Source organism: Pan paniscus, chromosome 6, assembly GCF_029289425.2.
Source record: "Pan paniscus chromosome 6, NHGRI_mPanPan1-v2.0_pri, whole genome shotgun sequence".
NCBI classification, from domain to species: Eukaryota; Metazoa; Chordata; class Mammalia; order Primates; family Hominidae; genus Pan; species Pan paniscus.
The window spans coordinates 94,401,291-94,422,810 of NC_073255.2; the positions used below are offsets into that span (position 1 = coordinate 94,401,291).

Sequence of the window (21,520 nt, forward strand, 5' to 3'; positions counted from 1 at the left end):
GCCCAGGATTTGGAGGCCACAGTGAGCTATGATTGTGCCACTGCACTCCAGCCTAGGCAACAGAGTGAGACCCTGCCTCTGCTATAAATAAATATGTCCTGGATACCAGAAATTGGGTTAAGTATATATAGGGACAGGGAAGACATGGACTCTATGGAAAAGAAAAATAAGAAAACCATTTCTATGCAGTACAGTTTTTTTTCATTTTTTCCCCAGTGTTATGAATTGGAATATATTGGATAAGATACAAGGATAGGGCCAGGCACGGTGGCTCACGCCTGTAATCCCAACATTTTGGGAGGCCAAGGCAGGTGGATCACCTGAGGTCAGGAGTTCTAGACCAGCCTGGCCAACATGGCAAAACCCCGTCTCTACTAAAAATACAAAAAATTAGCCAGGCGTGATGGTAGGCGCCTGTAATCCCAGCTACTTAGGAGGCTGGGGCAGGAGAATCACTTGAACCTGGGAGGCTGAGGTTGCAATGAGCTAAGATCGTGCCTTTGCACTCCAACCTGGGTAACAGGAGCAAAACTCCACTCAAAAAATAAATAAAAAATAAAAGCCATGAGGATAGAATGTCTAATTGGAGTTCCAGAAGAAGATAATAAAAAGACCACACCCAGCCAAGGTGGGTGGATCAATTGAGGCCAGGAATTTGAGACCAGCCTGGGCAACTTAGTGGCGCCCTGTCTCTACAACAAATTTAAAAATTGGCCGGATGTGATGGTGAGCACTTTTGGTCCCAGCTACTCAGGAGGCTGAGGCAGGAGGATCACCTAAGCCTGGGAGCTCAAGACTGCAGTGAACCGTGTACTCTGCAGTGAATTGCAGAGTGTACTCTGCAGAGTGGTTCACCTGCAGTGAACCACTGTACTCCAGCCTGGGTGACAGAGTAAGACCCTGTCTCTAAAAAGAAAAAATAAAAAGATCAGGGCCAGGTGTGGTGGCTCACGCCTGTAATCCCAGCACTTTGGGAGGCTGAGGTGGGTGGATCACTTGAGGCCAGGAGTTTGAGACCAGCCTGGCCAATGTAGTGAAACTCCATCTCTATTAAAAATACAAAATTAGCCAGGTGTGGTGGCTAATTTTGTAATCCCAGCACATACCTGTAATCCCAGCTACTTGAGAGGCTGAGGCAGGATAATCCTTTGAGCCTGGGAGGCGGAGGCTGCAGTGAGCCGAGATTGCACCACTGCACTCCAGCCTGGGTGACAGAGTGAGACACTGCCTCAAAAAAAAAAAAAAAAAAAAAATTATCATCTACATCTTTGCCTCCCTAAATAATAGAGTTAGTTTCACATGATATAGACTACAGGTAAATGGAGTCCTACTGTATATATTCTTCTACAACTCGCTTTTTCACTCCACATTCTGTGAGATTAATCCAAGAAGATAAATTCATTTTCACTGCTCTCTCATTATCTATTGTGTGAATATCGCTTAATTCATCCGTCTGTTCTCTTGGTGATGGACACTTGGGTTATTTCCAGTTTGGGTTGTTATTAATTTGCCCCTATGATCATATATGTACACATGTCAGTTTCTCTACAGTATATACGTAGAATCAGAATTACTAGGTATTAGGATGAATCTCACACATAGAATGTTGAGTGAAAAATCAAGTCATGGAAAAATATATACAGTAGGATTCCTTTTATATAAAGACTCAAACATTCAAACTTAATAGGGCTGCATCTATGTGGAGTTAAAAAATAATAATAATAAGACAGGCCAGGCATAGTGGCACATGTCTGAAAATCCCAGCACTTTGGGAGGCCGGAGCGGGAGGATCACTTGAGGCCAGGAGTTTGATACAGCCTGGGCTACAAAGCAAGACTCTGACTCTACAAAAAAGTTTAAAAGTTAGCAGAGCCTAGTGGTGTGTGCCCGTTGTCCCAGCTACTCAGGAGGCTGAGGCAGGGAGGATCACTTGAGCCCAGGAGTGGGAGGCTGCAGTGAGCTATGATCGCACCACTGCACTCTAGCCTGGGCAACAGGCTTTTATGTTTTGTCTTTAAAAAATAAAAATAAAATAAGACACAACAACCACTCTCTTGAATTCTGTGTCTCTTGGGGTAGAAGGCAGGGAGTAAGGGAGATAGAATCAGGGCACATACAAGTTCAAATAGGATTCCAAAGGTATTGATGTTTCTTACAGCATTCCTTAAGTTTTAAGTTGGGTGGTGGATAACATGCGTCTTTATTCTTATCCTTTGAACCATTCATATATATTTTATACCTTAGTATGTATAACACATCATGTTTTAAAAATCATAGGCTTTGCTGTTTGTCAGACCTTAGTTCAAATCCCTGCCCTGCCATTTGTTACCATAACTGTGGTCAAGACGTTCTACCTCTGATCCCTGGCTTCCTATCTGCACAGTAGGAATAATACCCGCCTCATATGATCACTGTGGAAGCAAAGTTAAGTCAGGGTCAAAGTGGAAGGTATCATCTGTATTTGAAAAAGTTGTAGGCCAGGTATAGTAATTCAATCCCAGCACATTGGGAGGCCAAGACAGGAGGATCACTTGAGCCCAGGAATTCAAGACCAGCCTGGGCAACATAGTGAGACCCCATCTCTATTAAAAAAAAAAAACACAATTATCTGGGCTTGGTGGTGCACCTCTGTACTCCCAGCTACTCTGGTGGTAGAGGTGGGAGAATTGCTTGAGCATGGAAGGTCGAGGCTGCAGTGAGCTATGATCATGCCACTGCACTCCATCTCTGGTGACAGGGCAAGACTGTGTCTCAAAAAAATAAAAAATTAGGGCCAGGCTTGGTGGCTTACACCTGTAATCCCAGCACTTTGGGAGGCTGAGGCAGGAGGATTACCTGAGGTCAGGAGTTTGAGACCAGCCTGGGCAAAATAGTGAAACCCATCTCTACTAAAAATATAAAAATTAGCTGGGCATGGTGGTGCAAACCTGCAATCCCAGCTACTTGGGAGGCTGAGGCAGGATAATCCCTTGAGCCCGGGAGGCGGAGGCTGCAGTGAGCCGAGATTGTGCCACTGTACTCCAGCCTGGGCAACAGATTGAGACTCTGTCTCAAAAAAAAAAAAAAAAAAGAAAAGAAAAGAAAAGAAAGAAAGCAAAAGAAAAAGAAAAATTGTAAAAAAATACCTCCTGTGTAGCTAGTACAATTGACACTGCACAACTAAGGGACTGGGGTCTTAGTGGTGGCGGAATGGCCTTGCAGGGGGAGGCAGTGATGGCATTCTGGAAGGAGGTGGATCCTGAGTGAGGAGGAGCATGAGGTTCCAGAGTTCGTGTCACAGAGAGGACAAGATGCGGTCTGCAAAAGACCCCCCCACAACCCCTGTGGCTTGCAGAAGGTGTTTGCTGGGTGGCCTCCTGCCTTGCCATCTTGTAAGGGTTACAGATGGCAGAGGAGAAGAGACAGGAGGCCCCAAGGTCAGTTCAGCCTTTGTGATGTGTTCACAGGAGCTCCTGCCCAGGGGCCTGGACATCAAGCAAGAGGAGCTGGGGGACCTGGTGGACAAGGAGATGGCGGCCACTTCAGCTGCTATTGAAACTGCCACGGCCAGAATAGAGGTAGGAGGTTCCTGCAGGATCGCCTGAAATGATGCCTTTGCAACTGCCCTTCTGCAACACTGCTCATTAGACATGTCACAGTCGTTCATTAAGGCCATGGCAACCCCCTAAGACAGAAACCAGAATTTGCCAGGCAGAGTGGCTCATGCCTGTAACCCCAGCACCTTGGGAGGATCACTTGAGTCCAGGAGTTTGAGACCAGCCTGGACATCATAGCAAGACCCCATCTCTACAAAAGATAAAATAATTAGCTGGGCATGGTGGTGCATGCTTATAGTCCCAGCTACTCCAGAGGCTGCAGGAGGATCACTTGAGCCCAGGAATTGGAGGCTACAGTGAGCCATGATTGCACCACTGCACTCTAGCCTGGGTGAGAGAGTGAGACCCTGTCTGTAAAAATGTTTTTAAATTATAAAAAAAAAAAAAAGAGACCAAAATCTGAACTCGCTCGTTTTTCTGAGTGATAGAAAATGAGAAGGTCCTCACGAGAGAAGGTCCGCATGAGAGAAGGTGATTAGTTTCCTCAAGAATCAGATACTTTGGTGTCAGAATATCCTGGGTTCTGGCCAGGTGTGGTGGCTCACGCCTGTATTCCCAGCACTTTGGGAGGCCGAGGCAGGCAGATCATGAGGTCAGGAGTTTGAGACCAGCCTGGACAACATGGTGAAACCCGGTCTCTACTAAACATACAAAAATTAGCTGGGCATGGTGGCGCGTGCCTGTAATCCCAGCCACTCGGAAGGCTGAGGCAGGAGAATCACTTGAACCCAGGAGGCGGAGGTTGCAGTGAGCCGAGATCGTACCGCTCACTCCAGCCTGGGTGACAGAGTGAGACTCCATCTCAAAACAAAACAAAATGACACGGATCACAGAGCCAGCCCACTGCAGCTGCACTCTCCCTGAATAGGTTAGAGTCTGGATTCTTTTCTGACTCTCTCAAGAATGTGGGCAGGGACTTGGGGACTTCCAGATTCAGGTTTCCCAGCTACCACACGATGTTGGACTGAAAGTATAGTAAGACATTAGTGGATCCTTAATATTCAAGGCACATTTAGAAACCATGCTTCTTTTTCACAGGAGATGCTCAGCAAATCCCGAGCAGGAGACACAGGAGTCAAATTGGAGGTGAATGAAAGGTCGGTCTGAGCGGCATGGTGGGACCTAGGGGAGCAGGATCTGTCTTCCTGACATTGGTCTATACTTTGCATACTTATTAGGGAATTAGAGGAGAGCAGTAGCAGCCACGGGGAAGGGCTGAGTTGATGTAATCATCAATAACAGTATTAATGATGACAGCAATATTGCTGTTTCACTATAGAAGAAAAGAAACCCCGGGCCGGCGCGGTAGCTCCCGCCTGTAATCCCAGCACTTTGGGAGGCTGAGGAGGGAGGATCACCTGAGGTCGGGAGTTCGAGACCAGCCCGCCCAATGTGGTGAAAAGTCGTCTTTAGTAAAAATACAAAAATTAGCCAGGCGTGCTGGTGCATGCATGTAATCCCAGCTACTTTGGAGGCTGAGGCAGGAGAATCACTTGAACCCGGGAGGTGGAGGTTGCAGTGAGCCAAGATTGTGCCTCTGCACTCTAGCCTGGGCGACAGAGCAAGACTCTGTCTCAAAAAAGAAGAAAAGAAGTCCTAGGAATCACAGTTTCACTATTCCTTACGATGGAGACCCATAATTAGATCTCTCTCACTCCCCAGCCTCTCCTTCGGTGCCTCCCCGCAGAATGTTCCAGCAACCTCAGCACCCTTCTTACCTCCCTTTCCCATTCCAAGCTTGCCTTTGGCTAGGAGTGGGGAAGAGAACCGTCGTGTTCATTGATCTTGGATCTTGATCTCAGTGTATCCTCGACTTGTTTGTTTGGCAGGATCCTTGGTTGCTGTACCAGCCTCATGCAAGCTATTCAGGTGCTCATCGTGGCCTCTAAGGACCTCCAGAGAGAGATTGTGGAGAGCGGCAGGGTGAGTGTGGGTGTGGGCCCTGGGCAGGAAGAGGAGGCATTGGTGACAGACTCCCGCTCCAACGGACTCTGTGATGCTGCCGTCTTACTCTGTGTGTCCACCTGAGCACAGAGCAGCCACTCCTGTAGATATCAGCAGAGGCCCTGGGGAGAAGTCAGAGCTCCAGGACCTCCCCAGAGGGTGGCCAGGCATGTGTCCCAACTCCAGCTCCCTTCGCACAGGCAGACATTGTTGGAACTTGCTGTGGGAGCCCTTTTTACATTGCAAACCTGGGTACTCTGAGGGGGACATGAGGACTTTTGCAAAAGAAGCAGATCCTGAATGCCAACTTGAGACTGGCTTTTCTCAGGGAGTTCGGCCTAATCTGTTTCTGACAGCAGAGTCAACTCACCCTTACAAATAGACTCTGCTGTCAGCCTCTTATCAACGCACCACTTCGTGGTCTCACACCTTTGCTGGGATTATCATCATCTTGTTTTTTTCTCATTTCCCCATATGCCGCCGCAGCTTGGGAGGCGTAAGTCCAGGGGAGGGGTTAATGAGGCTGAGAACGGTGCCATAAAGCAAGCAGCCAGGCCTGCTTTGCTGGTGCCTTTTATCTTCCTGAGAGCTGATGTTTTCTGTTTCTAAAATAGAAAGATGGACTGGACAAGGATTATCTGCAGATTCTCAGACTATCAGACACTTCCAAAGCATAAAAACATTTTTCAAATCCAAGTAGAAATATTTTTTTTTTAATGTATTCACTGTGTAGTCTCCTTTTTTTGGCAAATCGCAAAGAGTGGCTAGACTCTTTTCAGATCATAACTTATTCATATGAGAATATTTATTCTTATGTATACAATACAGAAATGTCATGGTATGGTAGAAATGCTACAGGCTTTGGAGTCAGAAAAGCCCAAGATTTACTTCCATTTATTTCCTGCATGACCTTGGGAAAAGTCTTTTTGTTTGTTGTTTTGTTGTTTTGGGTTTTTTGTTTGCTTGTTTGTTTGTTTTTGAGACTGAGTCTCGCTCTGTCGCCAGGCTAGAATGCAGTGGTGCAATCTCGGCTCACTGCAACCTCTGCCTCCTGGGTTCAAGTGATTCTCCTGCCTCAGCCTCCCGAGTAGCTGGGATTACAGGCACACACCACGCCCAGCTAATTTTTGTATTTTTAGTAGAGACGGAGTTTCACCATGTTAGACAGGATGGTCTCAATCTCTTGACCTCATGATCTGCCTGCCTTGGCCTCGCAAAGTGCTGGGATTACAGGCGTGAACCACCGCGCCCAGCCAGGGTTTTGTTTTGTTTTGTTTGAGGCAGAATCTCGCTCTGTTGCTCAGGCTAGATTGCAGTGACGCGATCTCGGCTCACTGCAACCTCTGCCTCCTAGGTTCAAGTGATTGTCCTGCCTCAGCCTCCTGAGTAGCTGGGATCACAGGCACCCACCACCACACCTAGCTAATTTTTGTATTTTTAATAGAGACAGGGTTTCACCATTTTGCCCAAGCTGGTCTTGAACTCCTGACCTCAAGTGATCCACCTGCCTCAGCCTCCCAAAGTGCTGGGATTACAGGCGAGCGCCACTGCACCCAGCTGGAAAAGTCATTTTGGTCTCTGAATCTTCTTCTTTTTTGTAAAATGGGAATACTAATGCTTATGTCTCAGAGTTACTATGAGGATGATTTGGGATAATATATGTATAAAAGCACCTGCCGTATAGTACATGCTCAATAAAAGGTGGCTATTACTATTTTTTATTTCCCTAGGGTACAGCATCCCCTAAAGAGTTTTATGCCAAGAACTCTCGATGGACAGAAGGACTCATCTCAGCCTCCAAGGCTGTGGGCTGGGGAGCCACTGTCATGGTGTAAGTATCCATTGGTACCAAGGCTCCTCCCATGACCCCTCTTCCATTGATCCACTCCAAACAATAGCTAAGGAGGGGAAAAAAAATCTGTCCCTTAGAAATAAACTATTGATCAGGAAGTCAATAGGACCGAGTTTACAAGGGAGCCTGGCTCTCCCAGGGGACACAGGGCAGGCAGCCTCCCCTCCCTGTTTAGCCAAGGGCGATGGGGTGGTCTGGAGGTGGGATTGTGGAGGAGTTGCAGCTCATTTGCCCGTAACCTAGTCCCTCTTGTCGTTTTCCATCAGGGATGCAGCTGATCTGGTGGTACAAGGCAGAGGGAAATTTGAGGAGCTAATGGTGTGTTCTCATGAAATTGCTGCTAGCACAGCCCAGCTTGTGGCTGCATCCAAGGTAGGACCTGGCTGGACCTCCTAGGACGCTGGAAGGCCTGGTTAGAGAGTACTAGGCTAGGTTAAAGAGTACTTGGCTGCGTTAGGCAGTACTTGGCTGAGTTAGAGAGTACTTGGCCAGGTTAGATGGCACTTGGCTAGGTTAGACTGTACTTGGCTAGGTTAAAGAGTACTAAGGGGTTAGAGAGTACTTGGCTAGGTTAGATGGTACTTGGCTGGGTTAGAGAATACTAAGGGATTAGAGAATACTTGGCTACGTTAGATAGTACTTGGCTAGGTTACAGAGTACTTGGCTAGGTTAGATGGTACTTGGTTAGGTTAGATGTACTTGGCTAGGTTAGAGACTACTTAGGAGTTAGAGAGTACTTGGCTAGGTTAGATAGTACTTGGATGATGGGATGGAACTGGCCCTGAGAACAAATGATTTATCCAGGGCTCAGGTGGATTCGATTCCAAATAAAAATTCACCCTGTTAAGGGTCCCATACTATCCTCTTACAGAGGCTTTTTTTTTTTTTTTTTTGGAGACAGAGCCTTGCTCTGTCACCCAGGCTGGAGTGCAGTGGCGTGATCTCAGCTCACTGCAACCTCTGCCTCCCAGGTTCAAGTGATTCTCCTGACTCAGCCTCCCGAGTAGCTGGGACTACAGACAAGTGCCACCATGCCCAGCTAATTTTTTGTATTTTTAGTGGAGATGGGGTTTCACCGCGTTAGCCAGGATGGCCTCGATCTCCTGACCTTGTGATCCACCCACCTCAGCCTCCCAAAGTGCTGGGATTACAGGCGTGAGCCACCACACCTGGCCTTAGAGGCCTTTCATGTGACAGCAAGGAATGTCTGTACCCAGTCTGTACCCAGGTGTGCCACACATGTCCCTCGTGGCTTTCCTCACATCTGTTACAAGTGGCCTTAGAGAGTCCCAGCAATGCCAACTTCCGATTAGCAGTCCTGGCATTCAAGAAACACTCGAATAAGGAATAGGTTGGCATCATAAACAGGTTACCTGACTTGGCTGTGAGATTCTACAACCCCTCTTTATTAGTGTTCAAATTTGAATCAGGCCAGGCACGATGGCTCACTCCTGTAATCCCAGCACTTTTAGGAGGCCTGAGGTCGGGAGTTCAAGACCAGCCTGGCCAACATGGTGAAATCCAGTTTCTACTAAAAACACAAAAAATTAGCCGGGCGTGGTGGCGGGCACTTGTAATCCCAGCTGCTTGGGAGGCTGAGGCAGGAGAATTGCTTGAACCTGGGAGGTGGAGGTTGCAGTGAGCTAAGATCATGCCATTGCACTCCAGCCTGAGCAACAAGAGCAAACTCTGTCTAAAAAAAAATTATTTTTTGAATCAATATCATCAATGCCCCCAACTGATTCTCATGTAAAGTGTGCCCCAAATCCTTTTTAAGAGTTTCACAGTATCCCAGAGTGTTCTTTCTTTGTCCTTATTTCTTGTCATCCCAAATTGGTTTCCACAACTGGGCACATTGTCCAAATAAGTGATAATGCTTAGAGTTTGGGATCCACCAAGCAAAGAAGCCAGGAATAACTTTTTATATGATAGATATGTCAGGAGCTGACTATAGTCAGCAGATTTTGAGAAGCTGATTGGTGATTGCCGTTTGGCCCACATGTGTTTGCTAAGAACCATCAGAGCAATTATCTGATTCAGTCCTTGTTGCTCTAGGTGTTGTATGAACCTAAATCCGCTTTGTCCTGGTAGGTGAAAGCTGATAAGGACAGCCCCAACCTAGCCCAGCTGCAGCAGGCCTCTCGGGGAGTGAACCAGGCCACTGCCGGCGTTGTGGCCTCAACCATTTCTGGCAAATCACAGATCGAAGAGACAGGTAGCCTTTCCAAAGGGACCCTTTTCTTATCCACCCTGTTGAGCTCTTCTCTGCATCCTTCCCTGTGATCCCAACCAAATCCCACAGGACTGTGTCTAAATTCTTTCATATTTTTCATCTTTTTATTTTATTTTTTCTTTATTTCTGTTTTTGAGACAGGGTCTCACTCTGTCGCCCAGGCTGGAGTGCAGTGGTACCATCTCTGCTCACTGCAACCTCCACCTCCCTGGTTCACACGATTCTCCTGCCTCAGCTTCCCGAGTAGCTAGGATTACAGGCGCCCGCCACCATGCCTGGCTAATTTTTGTATTTTTAGTAGAGACGGGGTTTCACCATGTTAGCCAAGCTGGTCTCGAACCCCTCACCTCAGGTGATCTGCCCACCTTGGCCTCCCAAAGTTTGCTGGGATTATAGGTGTGAGCCACCGCGCTCTGCCATTTTTTTTTCTTTTTTTAGATGGAGTCTTTCTCTTGTTGCCCAGGCTGGAGTGCAATGGCGCAATCTTGGCTCACTGCAACCTCCGCCTCCAGGGTTCAAGTGATTCTCCTGCCTTAGCCTCCCAAGTAGCTGGAATTACAGGCGCCCACCGCTGCACCCAGCTAATTTTTGTATTTTTAGTAAAGACGGGGTTTCACCATGTTGGCCAGGCTGGTCTCAAACTCCTGACCTCATGATCCACCCACCTCAGCCTCCCAAAGAGCTAGGATTACAGGAGTGAGCCACCGTTGTCCGGCCCCCTCAGTTACTTTCATGCAGTGTTGACAAATGGCAATCCAGGCGTTTCCACAGAGCATTGGCATTGGCTGCCTCTCAGGTGCCAGTCAGCCAGGGTAGAATTTGACGAGACCTTCTTGTTTCCATCCTTGCAGACAACATGGACTTCTCAAGCATGACGCTGACACAGATCAAACGCCAAGAGATGGATTCTCAGGTGAGAGCTCCATCTGTAAGTCTAGATAGCCTCTATTGCCTAGACATGGACTCTGAATATTATTCCCATGGAGAAAAGCCAGAGGGAAATGAACACAGGTGCACCTACTAACCCAAGACTGAATGTAAATCTTGCCGGAAGAAACAGTGGAGGTAGAGAAGGTGATTAGTGAATCACCTTGTTTTTTTTTTGTTTGTCTTGTTTTGTTTTTTTTCTTTTTTGAGACGGAGTCTCGTCCTGTCGCCCAGGCTGGAGTGCAGTGGCGTGATCTCGGCTCACCGCACTCTCCACCTCCCAGGTTCAAGCAATTCTTCTACTTCAACCTCCCAAGTAGCTGGGATTACAGACGTGCATCACCACACCTAGCTAATTTTTTTTTTTTTTTTTTTGAGACGGAGTCTTGCTCTGTCGCCCAGGCTGGAGTGCAGTGGTGTGATCTCGGCTCACTGCAAGCTCCCTCTCTCAGGTTCAAGCCATTCTCCTGCCTCAGCCTCTCTGAGTAGCTGGAACTACAGGCACCCACCACCATGCCTGGCTAATTTTTTGTATTTTTAGTAGAGACAGGGTTTCACCGTGTTAGCCAGGATGGTCTCGATCTCCTGACCTCGTGATCTGCCTGCCTTGGCCTCCCAAACTGCTGGGATTACAAGCGTGAGCCACCGTGCCCGGCCTTAATTTTTTATTTTTAATAGAGATAAGGTTTCACCATGCTGGCCAGGCTGGTCTCAAACTCCTGACCTTGTGATCTGCCCACCTGGGCCTTCCAAAGTGCTGGGATTACAGGCGTGAGCCACTGGCCCTTTTTTTTTTTTTAAATAAGATAGAGATGGGGTCTTACTATGTTGCCCAGGCTGGTCTCAACTCCTGGCCTCACACAACCCTCCTGCCTCAGCCTCCCAAAGGGCTGGGATTACAGGCGTGAGCCACCACGCCCAGCCAAGATCAGACTCTTAACTCTTGCCCACTATTCTTGGACTAACGTTCCTCTGCATGTTATCCAGTATCTCTTAGTATCCACAAACTTAATAGTCTTACTATAAACACTGTTTTAGACTTCTGGTATGAATTATTTGTGTATGACTTTTAGTTTTAAAAGAGAAAATCCTTTTAACTCATCAAAAGCAATGCCATTATTTCTCTCTGTTGTTCTATAAAGTCATATCATGTAAAATAGGTATCAGCGAGATCCTTTAAAAAAAAATTGACATAGTTTTTCTAGAATAACTGGTCATCAGTCTTGGGGTGAATTTCAAATTGGAATTGTTAAAGTACTCCAAGATGTGTCACTCAGCATTTTTTTTTCTTTTTTTGAGTCAGGGCCTTGCTCTGTTCCCCAGGCTGGAGTGCAGTGGTGTGATCACAGCTCACTGCAGCCTCAAACTCCTGGGCTCAGGCGGATCCTCCCACCTCAGCCTCCTGAGTAGCTGGGACTACAGGTACACACCACCATGCCCAGCTAATTTTTCCTTCTTTTTTTTTTTTTTTTTGAGACCGAGTCTTGCTCTGTTGCCTAGGCTGGAGTGAGTACAATGGCACGATCTTGGTTCACTGCAACCTCCGCCTTCCAGGTTCAAGCGATTCTCCTACCTCAGCCTCCAAAGTAGCTGGGATTACAGACATGCACCACCACACCTGGCTAATTTTGTATATTTTTAGTAGAGACGGGGTTTCATCATGTTGGTCAGGCTAGTCTCAAACTCCTGACCCCAGGTGATCCACCCACGTTGGCCTCCTAAAGTGCTGGGATTATGGGCATAAGCCACCATGCCCGGCCAGCAAATATTCCTTGAATTAAGAAATAAAATAAATTACATTAATGAGAAGTAGAGCTAGACAAGATCACCCTTTCCTTTATAGTAAGATTTTCCAGGCTTTTTCCTGTAGCAGTAATAAGCGTAAGTTGCACAAATACCTGAAAGATATCAGAACCATCATATTTGCTTCCTACCTGGGTTTCTAGGGAACTGGGATTGAAGAAGGGTTACAACTAGATTGGTACTCACCATACAGTTAGGCTAAACATTAGAGTTGTTTTTAGATAGTGATTTCTCAGAGGAACAGAAGATAAGCCCACCTACCATTTAGGCATTTGTAAAGCATCATTCACTTCCAGTAGAAGATCACAGTGAGTAAAGCATAAGAGCTACTGGGATAGATAAATGAATGGGAGAATGGAAAAATTAGAGCAAAGAAGAGAATTGAAATTGAGGGCCAGATAAAGTATGGAAACAGGGTGAATAATATGGAAGAAGAGGAATTCACAATGCAGCAGAAAGGGAGTAATCAAAATAAGATAGATGTAGGCTGGGCATGGTGTTTCATGCCTGTAATCTCAGCACTTTGGGAGGCCAAGACAGGAGGATCTCTTGAGGCCAGGAGTTCACTACCAGCCTGGGCAGCAGAACAAGACCCCATCTCTATAAAAAAATAAATAAAAATTAAATCCCTGAGAGCTGATTAAGAGAAAATCCCACTTACTTTCCCTTACAGGTTAGGGTGCTAGAGCTAGAAAATGAATTGCAGAAGGAGCGTCAAAAACTGGGAGAGCTTCGGAAAAAGCACTACGAGCTTGCTGGTGTTGCTGAGGGCTGGGAAGAAGGTAAGCTGACTCCAAGGATGGGCACTAACCCGCAGCAGGGAGGGGAAGCTGTGTGGCCAGGGCCTTCCCCTAGAATGGAATAGAACAAGGAACCCACCAGATCGGTGGCTTCTTCCTTCTCTTCTCTCCTCATGGAACCTGTTTTCTCTTCTGTTGTAAATAACCTTTAAGCCTAACTTTGGGTGAAGTTATGGTGATTTGAAAGCTTTTGTTGTCACCTTTTAAGACCTAAACATTGATCATAACTCACTCACTGCCATTCCCTCCCAGGCCCAGCTAGCCTTACCAACTCCCTGGGAATTTAGTTTCTGGCCAGCAGAGAGTTGAAAAATGAATAAATAGTGGTCAGTCGAGATCTGGCAGACAGGGACAAGTGAATTACAAGGTTCTGTCTATCTAGAGCCAGTGAAGGGCAACAATTGCCAAAAGACAGAAGGGATCAGGTGCTAGGCCGGGCGTGGTGGCTCACGCCTATAATCCCAGCACTTTGGGAGGCCGAGGCGGGCGGATCACGAGGTCAGGAGATCGAGACCATCCTGGCTAACACGGTGAAACCCCGTCTCTACTAAAAATACAAAAAATTAGCCTGGCATGGTGGTGGGCACCTGTAGTCCCAGCTACTCAGGAGGCTGAGGCAGGAGAATGGCGTGAACCTGGGAGGCGGAGCTTGCAGTGAGCCGAGATCACGCCACTGCACTCCAGCCTGGGCGACAGAGCGAGACTCCATCTCAAAAAAAAAAAAAAAAAAAAAGAAGGGATCAGGTGCTGAGAAATGGAGTGGCATGGAGTCACATTCAGCCTGCCAGCCCAGAGACTTGCCATCCATCACCTCGAGTCTATATGTTGTTGTCTGCATGTCGAAAGCAGTCAACTTGATCACAGCCAAGATTGTTCACTCTTAGTGGACTCGACTGACTCTGGGCACCAACCATAGACAGATCCTAGTCATTCCTAGACACAAAACTTGGAGACTATGTGATTACACCATGGTTATAATTATAATGTATTTTTGAGCCCCCATGGTGGCAGGTTTTGTTGGTTAAGTGAATGAATGCATTCATGAGTGCTTTGCAACATAAATTATCATTGTCTTTTAGGAACAGAGGCATCTCCACCTACACTGCAAGAAGTGGTAACCGAAAAAGAATAGAGCCAAACCAACACCCCATATGTCAGTGTAAATCCTTGTTACCTATCTCGTGTGTGTTATTTCCCCAGCCACAGGCCAAATCCTTGGAGTCCCAGGGGCAGCCACACCACTGCCATTACCCAGTGCCGAGGACATGCATGACACTTCCAAAGACTCCCTCCATAGCGACACCCTTTCTGTTTGGACCCATGGTCATCTCTGTTCTTTCCCCGCCTCCCTAGTTAGCATCCAGGCTGGCCAGTGCTGCCCATGAGCAAGCCTAGGTACAAAGAGGGGTGGTGGGGGGCAGAGCCACTCAACAGAGAGGACCAACATCCAGTCCTGCTGACTATTTGACCCCCACAACAATGAGTATCCTTAATAGAGGGGCTGCTTGTTGTTTGTTGACAGCTTGGAAAGGGAAGATCTTATGCCTTTTCTTTTCTGTTTTCTTCTCAGTCTTTTCGGTTTCATCATTTGCACAAACTTGTGAGCATCAGAGGGCTGATGGATTCCAAACCAGGACACTACCCTGAGATCTGCACAGTCAGAAGGACGGCAGGAGTGTCCTGGCTGTGAATGCCAAAGCCATTCTCCCCCTCTTTGGGCAGTGCCATGGATTTCCACTGCTTCTTATGGTGGTTGGTTGGGTTTTTTGTTTTTTTTTTTTTTTTAAGTTTCACTCACATAGCCAACTCTCCCAAAGGGCACACCCCTGGGGCTGAGTCTCCAGGGCCCCCCCACTGTGGTAGCTTCAGCGATGGTGCTGCCCAGGCCTCTCGGTGCTCCATCTCCGCCTCCACACTGACCAAGTGCTGGCCCACCCAGTCCATGCTCCAGGGTCAGGCGGAGCTGCTGAGTGACAGCTTTCCTCAAAAAGCAGAAGGAGAGTGAGTGCCTTTCCCTCCTAAAGTTGAATCCCGGCGGAAAGCCTCTGTCCACCTTTACAAGGGAGAAGACAACAGAAAGAGGGACAAGAGGGTTCACACAGCCCAGTTCCCGTGACCAGGCTCAAAAACTTGATCACATGCTTGAATGGAGCTGGTGAGATCAACAACACTACTTCCCTGCCGGAATGAACTGTCCGTGAATGGTCTCTGTCAAGCGGGCCATCTCCCTTGGCCCAGAGAAGGAGTGTGGGAGTGATTCCCAACTCCTTTCTGCAGACATCTGCCTTGGCATCCTCTTGAATAGGAAGATCGTTCCACCTTCTACGCAATTGACAAACCTGGAAGATCAGATGCAATTGCTCCCATCAGGAAAGAACCCTATACTTGGTTTGCTACCCTTAGTATTTATTACTAACCTCCCTTAAGCAGCAACAGCCTACAAAGAGATGCTTGGAGCAATCAGGACTTCAGGTGTGACTCTAGCAAGGCTCATCTTTCTGCCCGGCTACATCAGCCTTCAAGAATCAGAAGAAAGGCCAAGGTGCTGGACTGTTACTGACTTGGATCCCAAAGCAAGGAGATCATTTGGAGCTCTTGGGTCAGAGAAAATGAGAAAGGACAGAGCCAGCGGCTCCAACTCCTTTCAGCCACATGCCCCAGGCTCTCGCTGCCCTGTGGACAGGATGAGGACAGAGGGCACATGAACAGCTTGCCAGGGATGGGTAGCCCAACAGCACTTTTCCTCTTCTAGATGGACCCCAGCATTTAAGTGACCTTCTGATCTTGGAAAAACAGCGTCTTCCTTCTTTATCTATAGCAACTCATTGGTGGTAGCCATCAAGCACTTCCCAGGATCTGCTCCAACAGAATATTGCTAGGTTTTGCTACATGACGGGTTGTGAGACTTCTGTTTGATCACTGTGAACCAACCCCCATCTCCCTAGCCCACCCCCCTCCCCAACTCCCTCTCTGTGCATTTTCTAAGTGGGACATTCAAAAAACTCTCTCCCAGGACCTCGGATGACCATACTCAGACGTGTGACCTCCATACTGGGCTAAGGAAGTATCAGCACTAGAAATTGGGCAGTCTTAATGTTGAATGCTGCTTTCTGCTTAGTATTTTTTTGATTCAAGGCTCAGAAGGAATGGTGCGTGGCTTCCCTGTCCCAGTTGTGGCAACTAAACCATCAGTGTGTTCTTGATGCGGGTCAACATTTCCAAAAGTGGCTAGTCCTCACTTCTAGATCTCAGCCATTCTAACTCATATGTTCCCAATTACCAAGGGGTGGCCGGGCACAGTGGCTCACGCCTGTAATCCCAGCACTTTGAGAGGCTGAGGTGGTTGGATCACCTGAGGTCAGGAGTTCGAGACCAGCCTGTCCAACATGGTGAAACCCCCATCTCTACTAAAAATACCAAAAATTAGCCGAGCGTAGTGACGGGTGCCCATAATCCCAGCTACTCAGGAGGCTGAGACAGGAGAATCACCTGAACCCCAGAGGCAGAGGTTGCAGTGAGCTGAGATCACGCCATTGTACTCCAGCCTGGACAACAAGAGCAAAACTCCGTCTCAAAAAAAAAAAAAAATTACAAATGGGGCAAACAGTCTAGTGTAATGGATTAAATTAAGATTCTCTGCCCAGCTGGGCACAGTGGCACATGCCTGTAATCCCAGAACTTTGGGAGGCCAAGACAGGATGATTGCTTGAGCTCAGGAGTTTGAGACCAGGCTGGGCATCATAGCAAGACCTCATCTCTACTAAAATTCAAAAACAAAATTAGCCGGGCATGATGATGCATGCCTGTAGTCTCAGCTAGTTGGGGAGCTAAGGTGGGAGAATTGCTTGAGCTTGGGAAGTCGAGGCTGCAGTCAGCCCTGATTGTGCCACTGCACTCCGGCCTGGGTGACAGAGTGAGACCCTGTCTCAAAAAAAAAAAAAAAAAAAAATTCTGTGTCAGAGCCCAGCCCAGGAGTTTGAGGCTGCAATGAGCCATGATTTCCCACTGCACTCCAGCCTGAGTGACAGAGCGAGACTCCATCTCTTTAAAAACAAACAAAAAATTATCTGAATGATCCTGTCTCTAAAAAGAAGCCACAGAAATGTTTAAAAACTTCATCGACTTAGCCTGAGTCATAACGGTTAAGAAAGCACTTAAACAGAAGCAGAGGCTAATTCAGTGTCACATGAGGAAGTAGCTGTCAGATGTCACATAATTACTTTCATAATAGCTCAGATTAGAATGGCTACCCCATTCTCTAGACAAAATCAAATTGTCCTATTGTGACTCTTCTAAAAATGAAGATGAAGAGGTATTTACTGACACACCTTGGATTAAAACGGGAATCACATCTTAAAGCTAAAAATGAACCTGCAAGCCTTCTAAATGAGTCACCGAGCATCACTAGTGACAAGTCTCGGGTGAGCGTAAATGGGTCATGACAAGATGGGACAGCAACAAAATCATGGCTTAGGATCGACAAGAAGTTAAAAAACAGCTACATCTGTTACTTAAGTTTATAAGACAGTGCCCTGAGACCTCTAGAGAAAAGATGTTTGTTTACTTAAGAGAAAGAGGCCAGACATGGTGTCTCACGCGTTTAATCCCAGCACTTTGGGAGGCAGGGGCGGGTGGATCACCTGAGGTCAGGAGTTCAAGACTAGCCTGGCCAACATGGTGAAACCCCGTCTCTACTAAAAATACAAAAATTAGCCGGGCATGGTGGCAGGCGCCTATAATCCCAGCTACTGGGGAGGCTGAGGCAGGATAATCACTTGAACCCCGGGGACAGAGGTTGTAGTGAGCCAAGATCGCACCACTGCACTCCAGCCTGGGTCACAGAGTGAGACTCCATCTCAAAAAAAAAAAAAGAGAGAGAGAGAGAGAAAGAAATAGAAGAGAAGAGCCATCTTGGCAGGGTTATTTTATATCTGAGCAAGGAGTTTAAATGAGACTAGTTTAGATTGTCTGCTGATGCAGCCGTCCGTAGCAGTACCCCTAAAATCCCACCAGAATACGGGTCCCTCTAACCCAGTGGCTGGAAGAACCACTGTCTAGAGCAACTTTTCTTGGAACTGTCCCAGCTACCAACTCAGACACCAAGGTTTATGCCACCAGGTAACACGGGGATCACAGGTACATGTCGCTCCGGTCAGATTAGTTGGCTTTGGCCCCTCGACCCTGTGCAGGAGCTAGTTCTCAGCTTGCAGCTGGAAGTTCCCTCTTAGCTCCTTAGTCTAGAGGGGTCTCCTGGCTCCATTTGACCCTGGTCTTTAATAACCGGTCAGCATCTTGCTACCTTCTACCACCTTTCCAAATCTCTGGAAATCCTGCCAGGGAAAGCCTCCAGTTCCAACACTGGCTTTCCAAGCAAACTGGCTTTGCCCTCTCTCTGCCATCCTTGTCCTCCAGAGACTGCACCACCTGTAGCATAGAAAACCACCACCACGGACCTGCCAGCCATCGGCGCAGCAAACCAGCCAGCTGTTTGCCGCCAAATTCCTTCCTCTCCCAGGTCCAGACCAAATACAAGATCAGCACCACACCATGGTGTTGTCAGGAGCCAAAGCAACAGGAAACAATTCAATGCTGTTGGGTTCGATTCTGAGAGTAGATTTTTCCAGACATGTCTTTCAGGTGACCCTCAACTACCTCAGGTTTGAAGGCCCTAAATGAAACTGATTACCACTCATAGGGACAAACCGAGGGGGTTCGGTTACATCTTGGTGATAATGCAATTGTCTCAAACTTATAACAAACTCTTTCACATTTCAGTTTGCAGGGATAGGGTTGGGTTTGTTTTTCTTCTGTTTTTAACCTTTCCCCTGGGTTTCCATTAGGGTAGTTCCTTGAAATGAATTTCATTTTTCACTGAGTGCCTACCTTCCCAGGGCAGGTGGCCACTGGCTTCTGTTTCCCTCCAACAATACTTTTATTATGGTATTAAGACCTTTCTTTGTATAATACATTGCATCTGTGTTTTCAATTTTTCAAATAAATATTTCCGCCTGGCAATGGAGCGTGGTGGTGATTGACCAGCCAGCGTGGCTCTGAGGTATAGGCTCCAGTGAGAAGCCTGCATTTGTATCCTGGGGTTCATGGAATCCACTTAGCCCCACACCTCTGGGAATATATCTTAGAAATATTAGTTTGAGCCGGGTGTGGTGGCTCACACCAGTAATCCCAGCTCTTAGGGAGGCAGAGGCAGGAGGATAGCTTGAGCCCAGAAGTTAAGAGACCTGCCTGGAAAATATAGTGAGAAGCTGTTCTCCACAAAAAGGAGAAAAAAAAAAGAAATATTAGTTTGATATTGGGCATGGTGGCTCATGCCTGTAATCCCAGCAATTTGGGAGCCCACAGTGGGAGGATCACTTGAGTGCAGGAGTTTGAGAGCAACCTGGGCAACATAGCAAGACCCCGTCTACAACAAAATTAACTGGGAATGGTAGCATATGCCTGTAGTCCCAGCTGCTTGGGAGGCTGAGTCAGGAGGCTCACTTCAGCCCAGGAGGTTGAGGCTTCAGTGATCACGCCATTGCACTCCACCCTGGGCAACAGAGCAAGACCCTGTCTCTTGAAAAAAAAAAAAGACATTTGTTTGCACTTCTTAAACATGTTCCATCCTCCCTGTACGCTCTCCTGTCCATGGGAATGATCAAATAGAAAGTCCCGAAGTGGGCCAAGGACTGTGGCTCACACCTGTAATCCCAGCAGTTTGGGAGACCGATGCGGGCGGATCACCTGAGGTCGGGAGTTCAAGACCAGCCTAACCAACATGGAGAAACCCCATCTCTACTAAAAATACAAAATTAGCCAAGTGTGGTGACATATGTCTGTAGTCCCAGCTACTCGGGAGGCTGAGGCAGGAGAATCACTTGAACCCAGGAGGCGGAGGTTGTGGTAAGCCGAGATCACGCCACTGCATTCCAGTCTGGGCAACAAGAGCGAAACTCCGTCTCAAAAAAAAAAAAAAAAAAGTCCCGAAGTGGTTAACACTGCCATTTAGGCTGGGCATGGTGATTCATGCCTGTAATCCCAGCACTTTGGGAGGCCAAGGCATTTGAGACCAGCCCGGGCAACATGGCAAAACCCTGTCTCTATAAAAAATACAAAAAAAAAAAAAAAAGCTGGGCATGGTGGTGTGCACCTGTACCCCCAGCTTCTAGGGAGGGCGAGATGGGAGAATCATGTGAGCCCCTGGAGAGGTCGAGGCTGCGGTAAGCCATGACTGCGCTACTGCACTCCAACCTGGATGACAGAGACCGTGTCTAAAAAAACATAATATTAAAAAAAAAAAAACAACTTGTCATATAGATCAGGTCTCATAAAATCTGGGGGTTCAGTCTGTGGCTCCTCCCTCTGCACCCTTGCGATGCAAATTAACCTATTACCTTAAAATGAGATGTGACCAATTCTGCTCAGAGACAGAAGCTACTGGTCAAAGGGATTCAGAGCAAACCAGTCACAGCTACCAGAGGATTTACAGAGGGAGCTAACAGAGCCGGGCTGGGCTGCAGAGCGACCTTTCCACAGCACGCTGCAACCTAATACAGTGTGTTAAGCCAGGGGACCTACAGGGGAGACACAGATTGGGAAAGGCTGGGCTTGGTAAGCAGGAGAATTGGTCCAAATGACTCATCACATAAGGAGAGAATGAGGCAGGTAATCAGAAGCTAGCATCTCTAACTAAGGAGATCAAAGAACCAGTGGGATCACCTTGCTCAGTGGGAAGGTGATCTGGATAAATACCAAAGACGGGGACACTTGCCTGCAGCTGGGCTTTTCTGCTCCCAGTGACAGAATGCCAAAGTGAGCCTGCTCCATTTAAAGCATAGGCTGGGCACAATGACTCATGCCTGTAATCCCAGCACTTTAGGAGGCCCAAGCAGGTGGATCACTTGAGTCCAAGAATTCAAGACCAGCCTGGGCAACATGAAGAAACCCTATCTCTGCAAAAAATACAAAAAGCTAGCTGGGTGTGGTGGCACATGCCTGTAGTCACAGCTACTTGGGAGACTGAGGCAGGAGGATTGCTTGAGCCCGGGAGGCAGAGGTTGCAGTGAGCTATGATGGTGCCACTGCACACTCCAGCCTGGGTGACAGAGTCAGACATTGTCTCAAAAAAAAAAAAAAAAAACCATCTTGAACTGTCCTTTAAAAGCTCTACTAGGCTGGGCACAGTGGCTCATGCCTGTAATCCCAGCACTTTGGGAGGCCAAGGCGGAGATCACTTGAGGTCAGGAGTTCAAAACCGGCCTGGCCAACGTGGTGAAACCCCATCTCTACTAAAAATACAAAAATTAGCTGGGTGTGGCAACATGCGCCTGTAATCCCAGCTACTCGGGAAGCTGAGGCATAAGAATCG

The 21,520-nt window shown here is 47.5% G+C and overlaps 1 protein-coding gene across 10 annotated transcripts in view; it reads left to right on the top strand.

Annotated features, from left to right (window-relative positions):
* Positions 1-19,170, top strand: part of HIP1 (huntingtin interacting protein 1) — a 205,049-nt gene extending 185,879 nt beyond the window's left edge. For 4 of the 10 annotated variants that reach the window (XM_055114569.2, XM_057302890.1, XM_063605929.1 and 1 more), the window contains exons 23-31: positions 3,447-3,557; positions 4,635-4,693; positions 5,426-5,519; positions 7,271-7,371; positions 7,659-7,764; positions 9,484-9,607; positions 10,477-10,538; positions 13,029-13,137; positions 14,235-19,170. In XM_055114569.2, the coding sequence (XP_054970544.1) occupies positions 3,447-3,557; positions 4,635-4,693; positions 5,426-5,519; positions 7,271-7,371; positions 7,659-7,764; positions 9,484-9,607; positions 10,477-10,538; positions 13,029-13,137; positions 14,235-14,287 (819 nt within the window). In that variant the 3' untranslated portion in view covers positions 14,288-19,170. Of the gene's footprint in view, positions 1-3,446; positions 3,558-4,634; positions 4,694-5,425; positions 5,520-7,270; positions 7,372-7,658; positions 7,765-9,483; positions 9,608-10,476; positions 10,539-13,028; positions 14,197-14,234 lie in introns of those variants that run through there. The other 6 variants (XM_055114567.2, XM_063605927.1, XM_055114570.2 and 3 more) reach the window with 3 other exon arrangements.
* Positions 19,171-21,520: the final 2,350 nt, after the last annotated feature.